Here is a 13,245-nt window from a genome sequence, read left to right on the forward strand (position 1 = left end):
TTTACACTCAAAACCACTTTGAAATTATAATTGTTAAAAGCATGGCTTGCTCACTAATACGTTAATAAATAAGCATATATGTACTATCATATTATAAATTTGTAAAAATACCTGATAGCTATACTTCAGGAATAATTGGTTCCCTTTGTAATGCTATGTGTTTTGTTTTATAAATTTGAAAACATTCTGAGAAAGGATCTATAGGTTTCACCAAACTACCAAAGTGTTCATGGCATAAAAAAGGTTAAGAAAAAAACCCCAATATATTAAACTGTACAACACCTGTAGTAAATCTGTTCCAACTTGATTTTGTTGGCTGTTTTGGTTAGTATTAAAGTTTTTCAAACATTCTAGAAATTTGGGTTGCACACTTTTGTGAAAGATTTTTGGTGCTGTTTTTGTTTTGTTTTTAAAATTTTATCTTCTCCTACGTTCCCCCACGGCATGTTTTGTAGCTACCTCCACTTAGGTCTCCATCCCAAAACCAGTCCTAAGATGGTGGTTCAGAGTAGTAGTGTAGACCCGGTTACAGAGTCAGTGGGGACTTAGTTAAATTCCTACTTATTATGGTATGTCTCCTACCTTTCTAAGCTCTCAGCCCCATGAAAGTTCAAGCAGTGGTTAGTAGAAGTTTTTTTCAGCCTCCTTTCTTGAGCAAAATATCCTGACCCTACTCCTTGGCTTCAAGCAGGGAACCAGAATCCAATCCTCTACCTCCTGTGGATAAGGTGGCCTTTGTGGATTTGGGAAGATTTAAAGGGAAGGGATAAAAATGTTTATATATCACCATCTTTAACCAGTTTTATACGGAGAGGTCTAAATATTGTTTGTTCATAGTCGGTAATTTTAGTTTCTCTCTTTTATCTAGATTTTCATTATTTTAAACTCAGGAATGAATCTTGATTTTGTTTTTACCAAAAAGTTTTAAAACATCTGTCTAGTCTAGGTAATCATATACCTTTTCTGTGACTTGTTAATATGGTAAATTAATATTTCCTAATATTGACTCAATTGTGTGTCTAAATGAGCTGAATTTGATTATGGTATAAATTTCTTTTGAACAATATATTTAAGATATTACACCAATGTTCACAAGTGAAACCTGACTTTCTTTGTGTATTATGTGGGTGTGTCATCTTTTTAAAATTTGGTATTACCATGTTAATGGTTTCAATAAGAACTAGGACGATTACTAAAATTACTTTCTGATTTTATGAGGCTAGCTGTGTAAATCCAAATTTGTTAACTCCATCCAGAATTTAGGAACTCTTCCCTTAGATGTGGAGCTCACCTCCAATATTGTTCTGCATTTCACTATTTTGCTTGGTTTTTAGCGTAGCTTTGTGAAATCTCAAGGATCCAACACATGATCAGAACCAGATGGCAGGATTCCATGTCACCTCCTTTGTGCTGGCAAGAATTTCCAAGTTTTACATAACTGAGCTGGTAGGCTGCAAATTTAATTTGGGGTTGGATTTTTAGGTTAAAAGAAAAAAAATCTCCAAAAAGTCTAGTTTTATGTTTAAAAAATATTTGGAATCCCTATGGTAAAATATTACTTTGTAAACACATTTGTGCTTAGTCATGTTATAAGTAACAGAAAATAGGAATATTGTTCAGATTCCAACACTGGTACTGCTGCAGAAGGATAACCTTAATGGTACATCCTACCCATCCATCAAGCAAGGGATCATACTTCTCACAGAGAAGTGTTACAGCTTCCACAGAAGCTCAGCTCCAGTGTTCCAAAAGATGTGGCCTGGGGCAGAGAGGAACCAAAGAAAAACATACCATATGTCCCTGTTTTACGGCTGCCACAGAAAAAAGGGGATAGACTACAGTTGTGTTCCTCAAGAGACTGGTTTTCTCATTAGTTAATGAATATAAAAAAGGAGCATGGAAAGATTCAAAAATAGGCTAAATTTACAATCTCATTTGTAAAAAATTGTGAAACTAAGGGATATGTCTATGATCTGCAAGGTCTCTTCCAAATCTAAAATTCCATGATCTTTACCTATAAAAATGTAATTAATGAAAGAATGTCAAAGATGCCTTTGCACTGTCTGTGACAGGAATGGCATTCTTAACTGTGTCATGGTTCTTTGTTTAGGTACACCATTTTTTTTTCTCCCCTTCAGGCAAATTTTTTTTTTTTCCTAATAGCTTTGATATAATTTCCTTAAGCAAGCAATATCTAGTTCCACTGAATGTTTCCTCCTTAACATCTTACTCCCACAGTTTTTCTCTGCAATTTTAAATGTCTATAAAATAATCTTAATTTTCCTGATTTATATCATACTTATTCTTAGGATCTTAAACTTATGGTTATTTCCCCTAGGAGTATCTTTCATTTTGTATTCTTAACAAATGTTCTATTGTCTCAGTGCTATGAAAGAAAGAGATTTTTCTAGACACAGTATTTATCCATCATCAGCTTATTTCAAGTTTTATACACAGATGTAGCCTACAATCATGTTTTAACTCCTTACGGTAGAGGACTCTACTAACAAGACCAAGATTATGGGTTAGATCTCCAAGTGGATTACTGAGTCCTGTTTATTTGTCTCATGGCCAAAGATTACACTGTTGATCCTAATAAGCTGTTTTGCAAATGTGTACCTTTTGTTAAAAAATTGCCTAGAAGAATACGGATGGCTCAGTGGAAATTCATTACCGCCATTAGAAAATATTCAAAACACATGCCCTAATAAAAGAGGAAGAACGGGTTGCTATTCCTACCCTCAAGATGGTACTGATAAATATAATATACTATATTTTCTGAAAAATCATCTTTTTATATTACTGCATGTTGAGCAATGATACTTGGAAACTGAATTTATACTTTGTAATAAAATATCATACAATAATACAGAAAGGTATCTGAATTACCTTATAGTAATAATTTCCCCTGGGTTTGCCCTTATGAACCAGCTACAGTTGATTTTGGCAGGATATTCAGAAGGCCAGCCTGGGCTCGTGATTATACCACTTGGTACTTGTATTTGCTCTGGAGTTTCTCCACAAGCTGGAAAATAGTCAAAGCAATCTTAGTTAATTATTATACTTTAAAACAAAGCATTAAGTAAATCAGTATTTATTTAAAAAGAAAACTTCAGACATCAAATCATATACAATAAAATATAGTATTGCCGACCTTAAAAAGCTTTTATTATTCTAATGAAATTATTTTATTTTCTTCCCTTTTAGTCAAAGTATCTTATTCTAATTAAATACAACGTTTTAGGGAGGTGTGGAAGTTTTCAAATTGGATCTCTGAATAACATTAAAATTGTTAAGTTGCTAGCGTTAGCCATGGAGATCAGTTGATCCATCTATCTTTTTTCAAAATTCACTTTTAAATTTATTTTATTATAAACCAGCTAAAGTTCAACTTTACTGAACTACCTTTTGGACACTTTAAATTTTAAAAAATCAGATAAATAGTATTCTGAACAAAATAATTAAAGGAAAGCACATATAAACATAACAGTAAGATGCTGGGTTGTTAAGAAGTTAGTGGATGATTGGATAAAGGCAGCAAAACATTACTTCAAAATTACTTCAAAGCAGTTCTTTAATTCATTCCATGAATACTTCAAAACTTTATTACAGGGTCATAAATGATTCCTAAATTATTTTAAAAATAAAGGCTTGAAATAGTCAGTGATTAAAGTAGCATGATGTGGTTAGATACCTAAATATCCTAGAAGAGAGAATAAATTTAAACTACTACCAACACTTTCCCTGTATTATTCTCCTTTCATTATCTTGAACTCTCACAGTTCACATTTTACCAATCCAGAATTCAGCTGATAATCTGACAATTTATTCTCCCTTAATTTGTAAAAGAGTCACTGGTTACAGGAAAATGCAATGAATGTTTAAACCTTCAGGAAAATGTAAAATCTTGGAACCTCTTATCTGATACATTTTTGACAAACTGGATTAGCTTATTTTTAAAGTAAGAGCAGATTAGAAGGAGCAAATTAGAAGTGGGGAGAGCAGCTGCCTAAACGACCACTCTGTGTGTGTGTGTGTGTGTGTGTGTGTGTGTGTGTGCGCGTGTGTGTGCGCGTGTGTGTGTGCGTGTGTGTAATAGAGGTTACAGTCTGCTCAACTTAGGGTAATTATGCTAGGAAGTAATTTTACAAAGTTTGTATCCGTAATGATCAAAATAAAAGCAAGCTATATTGCTCAAAGAGTCAACACTTATTTCTATAGAATAACCCACTCCCTGAAAAACACATGCAATCGAGGTTTTAAACCTCCGCAGGCTCATGCCTAAAATGTGTCTAGTCTGGAATCAGGGTATACCGCCAAAGGGATCTTGATTTTAATCACTTTTCAAACACAGAGATTCATGGCATAAAACACAAGGATATAATATATCAAGAGCCTGGCATACATCTTATTGCCCACACACAAAGCTTCCAATTTTTTTTTGTTAAATTTCATTAAGAGTAAAATTTCCCTTACAAAAAAGTGTAATTTGATACTTTAGAAAAAGACTAAATTTATCCAAATGTGATTCTATTTTGGGCTTATTAACACTGAAGTGCCAGAATTTTGCTTCCAACCTTGTTCTAATGAGTTATTATCACAATAATTAATGAAAAGATGCCTAAATCATTTATAAGACCTTTTTTCTTCCTTTACCTCCTCTTGCCAAAGCATTTTGTAGCAGCATACTGAACAAATTCTTAAGTTCATGAAGATACAAACATACAAATAAACTGGCAAAAACTATTATCGTCTCTCCCCCAGGATGTAAAACACTGTTCATTTTCATTAAAAGATTCATTTACATTAAAGAGAATAATACAATTTTGAGTTAAACTGTTTAACTTACAAGTATAACACTGTAAATGGCATATAAGTACTGAAATACTTATTAGCTGATCTAACAGCAGTGAGACACATCCAAAAACTGGGTGGGAATAATCTATGACAAAGCAAACAACTCTTAACCTTTAAATAAATGGAGATGGAGAGACTAATTATAGGGAAAAACTAGAAATAATTTTATTATGCTTTGCTTAAATTTTTTTTCCCCAAACATCTGAGAAACCCATAGGTGGTGCTCTTATACCAAAGACTAAAGAAATTATGATCTGGTTTGGATGCTCACAAATACTGTTGTGAATATTTTCACACAATTGCCAAAGGATAAGACATACCACTCGTAAAAAAGAGTGGTTATTTTAAGATTCAGTATTTTACATTTCTAATTCACTTAGTACTTTTATAACATTATTTAAAAATATTAATGATTCTCACCAATCAAAAACAAAATTATTTTCTCTTAATGGGTTATGAATACATATTCTGCTTAAATTTTGCAACATGACTGAGTTTGGCATTTTGTTTTAGATCCAGCCAGTGGCTTTTTATCAACATTTTTATACGTACAATATTAATACATTGGGCATGTAGATTAAGATACTCTAGCAGAACCATAACTTATTCCCTTTTATATATGAGAAAGAATAAATCCAAATGCTCAGTGTGATCAACATTAAAAATCATAAAAAAATTTCCCTCTCTTTTGAGCTTAGAGTTTGCCTACATATACTGGTAGATTTGGAATCAGGAGACCTAGATGCCATCTGTTCTATCTGCCACTATTAGCTTTGCCACAGAATAAACGACTAAACCTTTTTAAGACTTGGTTTCCTCATGTGTTAAAATAAGGAGTTGCTGTTTGGATATCTCTAAGGTCTATTTCAGCCCTAAATTATGGCCCCCCTCATCATCATAATATATTTCCACTAGATTTCTGATACTTATCAGGAAGCACTGATACATTTTTTTCGCATTTCATCACTTTGCATTTTCTCTTTGACCCACTGAGATCACACTTCCAATTCTTACCTTTACCCCTTAAGAACTGTGTTAGCAAGCAAAGGCCATCACTGAGCTCACCACCAAATCAAATGTACCCTCACTCCCAATGGTACCTGATCTCTCCAGAGCACCTGGCAGTGAATTTTTTCCTCTTGATACTGTACTACCTTGACTTTGCTGACATCACTCTTCTGGTTCTTCTAACTCAGACTACTCAGTGTTAGTTCTCTAGCACTAGATCCTTCTTCTTCAGAGAGCTCCTGATGTACTGGTGTACATGGTTCATGCCCAAGCCTTCTACTCTTCTCACTCTCTATGGAAGATCTCATTCACTCCTACATTTCCACTATGATCTATAGTTCATGAGTTGAAAAATCTTTAACCCAGAGATTTTGCATAATCAAGGGCCCACTGGACATTCCAACCTCAAATTCAACATGATCAGAACTGTGTGTTTCTCAAATCCTTCTCTTTATTCTATATTCTGAACCGTTATTATCTTAGCCATCATATTTGGCAAAAGGAATAGTCATTTCACCTAATTCAAGTAAAAAGGAAACTTACTTTAAGAATACCACAAGCAATCTCAAGGATTTTTTAAGCACAGGAAATAAAGCTCACAGCAGCTAAAACTAGAAATCTCAAAGTCAGAACCTGAGGCTGCCTTCACCACCTCTTAAATCAAGGCTTGCTTTTTCTCCTATACATCTGCCCCAATCTTCCAACTGGCTTTCTGAGTCCTCTACTCTTCCATTATTTCAGTATCTCATAATGATTTCCCATTCCCAACTTATAATAACACTTCAGCTTAAGTATCTACCATCAACTGTAATTTCACTGTTTTCTTATTTTGTTATATTTATACTATTATTCATTTCATATTATACCCTTTTCCATAAAGGATTTGAGGTGACTTATTATTGCAATCAGTTTTTTTTGTTTTTTTGTGGTACATGGGTCTCTCACTGTTGTGGCCTCTCCCGCTGCAGAGCACAGGCTCCGGACGCGCAGGCTCAGCGGCCACAGCTCACGGGCCTAGCTGCTCCGCGGCATGTGGGATCTTCCTGGACCGGGGCACGAACCCGTGTCCCCTGCATCAGCAGGGGGACTCTCAACCACTGCGCCACCAGGGAAGCCCCGCAATCAGTTTGATAATACTTAAGCATCCACTTCCTCAAAAAACTGCCTACCACATAGAGTGCTGCAAGAATTAAATACAATTATTTTGGTAAAGGAATTAGCACACTGCTTGGATTACAGCAAGTTGTTAATAAATAACGTCACAAGATATGCCAAATCAGATTGGTTGGCAGTAATGCCTGGAATGAGGTACTGAGATGATTGCTAAGGCAGTGTTCAGGCTAAATGGGAAAGAGGGCAGTGATTGTTCATTTAATATGTGCTGGGCACCATTACACTCTTGCAAGAATGGGAAATTATGCCACAATTAACTGGTTATCTGACATGGGTTGGGATACATACTCACAAAACATTGCTTTATGGAATGAATTTCTTTTTGCTCTAAAGAAAATTTTTATTTGGTTCTGCTAGTTTGAACCTCATCTTTCTAGATTTTGACTATACTCCAATTTAGGATGTACCAAACCTGACCTCTCTTACCTCCATTTATTCTAGCCGTATCTTCTCTATTGTTTACACATAGTTATTTTACCAATATCTACTATCTGGTTATTTCTTCAATAGAGTTAGTTTATATGTAATTGGCAAATAGAGGAATCTTGTCAGTATAATGCAAAGTTGTGAAAGATCTTATTCCCAGCATATTAATGATTTGAAGTAACCAGGGGCAGGAGAAAACCCCTACAGAAGCACCTTCCTTTACTGCAAGAAGTGGTTACTTTTACTGGTTTAAAGAATTACTTGACTTTCCTTTATATTAAGCTATCTTGGGAGGCTGCAAGTATAGACGGAGATGTGAACACCTTTCCCCACTATCAAAATAAAATAAAACACCTTAATTGATGAAGGGTATCTCCGAATTATGTTTTTAGTTTTGATTAAACTGGTCTCCACTAGAAGCAAATATCTTCAAGGAGGAAGTATGAACTCCAGAGTACCTGGCTGCAAAGTATGGACTGGGTCTAGGTGTAAACGTCAGAAGATATCTGTGCTGCCATCTGGATCGATATTTTACTTGGTAGGGCTATACTTAAAAAGTTATACAGCTGGAAGCAATCTGTACAAACACTACCTTTCTCATAAGCCCTGTTAGTTTAGTGTTCAATTTTGCAGAATGTGAGATTTTCCAGGAACACACACGTGGCATTATGGCAGGAATGACTGTATTTTAGTCTTTGTTCATTTTGCTTCCTTAATATATCTCTTAATAACCGGTATCAACTTTTTGTTCTCAGAACACAAATATCTACCAAGAAAAAATCTATTTAATTTACTTTAGTCAGTATCTTTCGATACAAACAAATGCTCATGTATTTTGGATGATGATGATGATATGTAACTCTACTTTTGATAAATTTCCCATAACTCCAGAAACGGAAGCTCCCAAATTAAAAGAGTTCTAAACATTCATTCAAAAACCGTAGCAACTTTCAACTTGGATAGAGACTTCTTCACAGGAGAATGCAGTGATTAGGTTATCTGATTAGTCCCCAAAAGGCTATTTCATTTGTAGTGAATCTAGTGTACAGGACATTTGGAATGAAAAATAAAAGAAAATGGCATTATTACAATGCTACTGGTTAAAATGCACTAAAAAGCTAAACTAAATATATACAGTTTTAAATTTACCATGTATGTTCTCAATGAAGGAAAGGAGAATTAACTGAAGAATAAATAGGTAGAGATTCTCTGATGGAGTTCTTAATAAGATTTTGATAATTTCCGGGTTTAAAACACAAAGATCCCACTGTATAGTTTAGAAAATAGGATAAAACTGATTGAGAAACACTCAAGACTTCTTCATGTTTATTCTGATACTTGTTCAATAGTCCCACAGAAAAGCAAATAACTATGGTTTTAAAACTAGATTAGTACATCATACCTATTATCTTTAAAGCAACCATTTAAAAAATATAAACTGGTCCAACAACCTCTACTTTAGAGGCTACATGGGAGAGAAGAGGGTAACTTCAAAGTAACGTCGAATAAACTGCCCTTCAATTTGAGATTTCATGGTTTTTAAAGCTTGAAAAAAAGAGGCACGCAAGGAAATTTATGGTTAGAAATGAGCTACTTTTAAAAGAAAAAGTACAATTTCCTGTTCCACACATGAAGAATTGGGTTTCTTTTCAAAACCGACAAGGGTTGTTGGCACTTTATGACTAAAAGGGACCTGAAATCTTTGTGCCTTTGGTTTTAACAAACCACAAAACTGAAATGTAAGTAAAAATCAGCTATGTTTACTGACCACCTTAAGTACATAAGATACAATACGAAAAGCACAAGAGGGGCTAAGAGGGGCTTCCCTGGTGGCGCAGTGGTTGAGAATCTGCCTGCCGATGCAGGGGACACGGGTTTGTGCCCCGGTCCAGGAAGATCCCACATGCCGCGGAGCGGCTGGGCCCGTGAACCATGGCCGCTGAGCCTGCGTGTCCGGAGCCTGTGCTCCGCAACGGGAGAGGCCATAGCAGTGAGAGGCCTGCGTATCGCAAAAAAAAAAAAAAAAAAAAAAAAAAAGGCACAAAAGAAGAGAATGAAGAAAATTAATGCTCTCATGGACATTGAAGTTTCATAAAAATGATTTATGCTTACTAACTGAATCCAAGAAACATATAAACAGGTATGAGAACATACAAGACAATATGATCCTAAATGATATAATGCATAAAGTAATTTAAAGCAATGCATCATAGGGCATGGGGTATTATTAAACAGAAAAAATAAGTCCTACATTTGGGCCTGCATTATGTAAGTCAAGTTTACTCGACTATTAACATAGTATTTCCTTCATTGAAAAGAAGTAAAAAGAGCACATTCCAAATTAGAAGAATTTAATGACTCAATTCTATAGATACCAGTTAAGGCAAGATAGGCTACTGCTAAAAGAAGTGATATGATACAAATATTCTGTGAAGATTACTTTGCTGTACTGTAACCTGTGGGAAGGGAAACTGGTGAGGCAAAGAGATCAGCTAAGAAGCAAATACAGAAGCTCCACTACTTGTAAAATTTTACTTTATGAAAGTTTCAGTATGAAACAAAAGCACGCTCACCCTGTTCACAAGCGAAGGACAGCATTTATAGTCAACAGTGGTCACTATCATTTGGCCATCTCGTTTTTCAGAGTATAGAGTGTTTTATAAATACTAACTCCATTTTGGCTGTTAAATACAAAAGCAATTCCACATGCTGAAAATACGAATAAGAAGGGTTTGATTCCAATGGAAATAAATGAAATTAATAAAATACCATCTTCAAAATAATAAATTAGTGAGCAAATGGTGACTGTTGGACAGCCATGTGGGATGAGAGTACGAATGAGTCTGAGGGTAATAAGTGAATCGAGCAATAAATGGAAAATGCTGTGCCTATGTAAGCAATAAAAGGCACCGAGACGTGGGAAAATTAAAATGTATAGTTAGATGATTAGTATGGAAAGCAGACACCAATTTAGGAGAAGGGCACCAGTTTGAAAACTTACGGCTAAGTATGGTGCACAGTGCTGAAGATGAGATTTTTGTTGCAAGTCAGAAGCTTATGGTTCACAAGTTCAAGGCCCATGAGTATACTCCAAGTGAGGTGTGTGTGGTCAGGTCTGTGGGTCCCATGGCTGATGATAATGTTATTGCCTATCAGGTACTTCCTTTTCTTGTGTCTTTTCGCATTTAATTCTTACTATTATTAGTCCTATTTAACCAAGGAGGAAAAAATGGAGGCACAGAGAAGTTATGTTTCTAAGGTCAGAAAAGTGTCACAGCTGGGATTGGAACCCAGGCAGTAGGCTTCAGAGCTGCACTCTTAACCACTAAGACACACTACTGCCCACTAGGGAGCTCCCTATGACACCTGGAATAATTATCAGGGGGTGGGCGGAAAGCTGCCTCCACAGAATTTCAACAAAGATAAAAATGGTCTGTTTTGGTAAAAAATGTCTTGGTCCTATATTAATGTGGAGAGAAAAGGTATAGGATCTATGATAACACAGAGAAAGAGGGTATACTTAGATTTAAAGCTTCTAAAGACTGATTCCTATTTGCTACAAATCTATATGGGGACTGCAGGCAGGAGGAAACTGCTTCTTAGTCTCTTTGGAATTAAAAAAATGACTCTGTAAACAGGATTCTAGAACTTTTTAATAATAAAACGTACATATATACATTAACTATAGGTTAGCTGATTAGGGAATGGGGCAGAATAGAAGCAATAAGGGTATGCAGTGAATGCTGAGGGAGCTATTTCAAAGGAAAGCGAAACAGAGAAGTGGAAAGTAGAGAAGGCTGGGTGATTAATGAAAAGTGGTTGTGTTCTTAAAGATACTTAATACTGGACAGATTGGTCAGAGTTTACAAAGCAAGCATACTTAGTATGAAGGCCGTGGGTCACTGACAACACAGGGCAAGTACCAAGTGAGTATCAGAATCTGCAAGATGAATGACATGGAAGTACAAGAGTGGTCCTTTGGCAGGCTGTGCCCCGTATGACACAGCTCAGCCCTCAACTCAACAGGGAACCAAAGAAGTCCTGGCCAGGAAGAAACTTCTTCAGTTTGAAAATCCCCTTCTTGCAACTTGACTGGGTTTTTTTGTTTTTTTTTTTGGCGGTATGCGGGTCTCTCACTGTTGTGGCCTCTCCGTTGCGGAGCACAGGCTCCGGACGCGCAGGCTCAGCGGCCATGGCTCATGGGCCCAGCCGCTCTGCGGCATGTGGGATCTTCCCGGACCCAGGCACGAACCCGCGTCCCCTGCATCGGCAGGCGGACTCTCAACCACTGCACCACCAGGGAAGCCCTTGACTGGGTTTGTGGCTCGTACTTAGCATCTTGATTTCTTTGACTCCTTTAATAGCTGAGCTGTAATGGAAATGTCAGAACAGTCAACACACTAAGGATGGACTGAGCCGGAAGGAGAGAGAGGTTGGACGTGATACTATCCCTGAGAATTACTCCAAATTTCATTCTAATTTTTTCAAGAAGTCAGCAAACTGAACTTTTTAGGGAAATAAGTAGTAGCACTCTAACAGCAATATTTACTAGTCTAAGATGAGAAAGCTTTTAATTATCATTTAAAAGGTAAGAATCAGGGGGCACCTTCAAGATGGCGGAGGAGTAAGACGTGGAGATCACCTTCCTCCCCACAAACACATCAAAACTACACCTACATGTGGAACAACTCCTACTGAAACCTACTGAACACTGACAGAAGACCTCAGACCTCCCAAAAGGCAAGAAACTCCCCACGTACCTGGGTAGGGCAAAAGGGAAAAGGAAAAAGAGAGACAAAAGAACAGGGATGGGACCTGCACCTCTGAGAGGGAGCTGTGAAGGAGGAAAAGTTTCCACACACTAGGAAGCCCCTTCATGGGCAGAGACGGGGGGTGGCGGGGGGGCGTAAACTTTGGAGCCATGGAGGAGAGCACAGCAACAGGGGTGCGGAGGGCAAAGCAGGGAGATTCCCGCACAGAGGATCGGTGCCGACCGGCACTCCCCAGCCCGAGAGGCTTGGCTGCTCACCCACCGGGGCGGGCGGGGGCTGGGAGCTGAGGCTCGGGCTTCGGTTGGATCCCAGGGAGAGGACTGGGGCTGGTGGCGTGAACACTGCCTGAAGGGGGTTACTGCGCCACGGCTAGCCAGGAGGGAGTCCAGGAAAAAGTCTGGACCAGCCTAAGAGGCAAGAGACCATTGTTTTGGGGTGCTCGAGGAGAGGGGATTCAGAGCACCTCCTAAACGAGCTCCAGAGATGGGTGCAAGCCACAGCTATCAGCGTGGACCCCAGAGACAGGCATGAGACGCTAAGGCTGCTGCTGCAGCCACCAAGAAGCCTGTGTGCGAGCACAGGTCACTATCCACACCTCCCCTCCCGGGAGCCTGTGCAGCCCGCCACTGCCAGGGTCCCATGATCCAGGGACAACTTCCCTGGGAGAACTGACCGCACTCAGGCTGTTGCAACGTCACACCGGCCTCTGCCCTGCATTCCATACCCCTTCCTCCCCCGTGGCCTGAGTGAGCCAGAGCCCCCTAATAAGCTGCTCCTGTAACCCCGTCCTGTCTGGGCGGGAACAGATGCCCTCAGGCGACCTACACACAGAGGCGGGTCCAAATCCAAAGCTGAACCCCAGGAGCTGTGCGAGCAAAGAAGAGAAAGGGAAATCTCACCCAGCAGCCTCAGGAGCAGCAGATTAAATCTCCACAATCAACTTGATGTACCCTGCATCTGTGGAATACCTGAATAGACAACGAATCATCCCAAAATTGAGGCAGTGGAC

General features: G+C 38.1%; 1 protein-coding gene across 3 annotated transcripts in view; it reads right to left on the reverse strand.

Annotated features, from left to right (window-relative positions):
* Positions 1–13,245, reverse strand: part of LRP12 (LDL receptor related protein 12) — an 84,170-nt gene that overhangs the window by 16,457 nt on the left and 54,468 nt on the right. For 2 of the 3 annotated variants that reach the window (XM_033411236.2, XM_004282928.3), the window contains one exon: positions 2,890–3,025. In XM_033411236.2, coding sequence (XP_033267127.1) covers positions 2,890–3,025 — 136 coding nt within the window. Of the gene's footprint in view, positions 1–2,889; positions 3,026–10,037; positions 10,146–13,245 lie in introns of all 3 variants that reach the window. The other variant, XM_033411237.2, reaches the window with a different exon arrangement.

The sequence above is a fragment of the Orcinus orca genome, chromosome 17, assembly GCF_937001465.1.
Source record: "Orcinus orca chromosome 17, mOrcOrc1.1, whole genome shotgun sequence".
Classification (NCBI taxonomy): Eukaryota; Metazoa; Chordata; class Mammalia; order Artiodactyla; family Delphinidae; genus Orcinus; species Orcinus orca.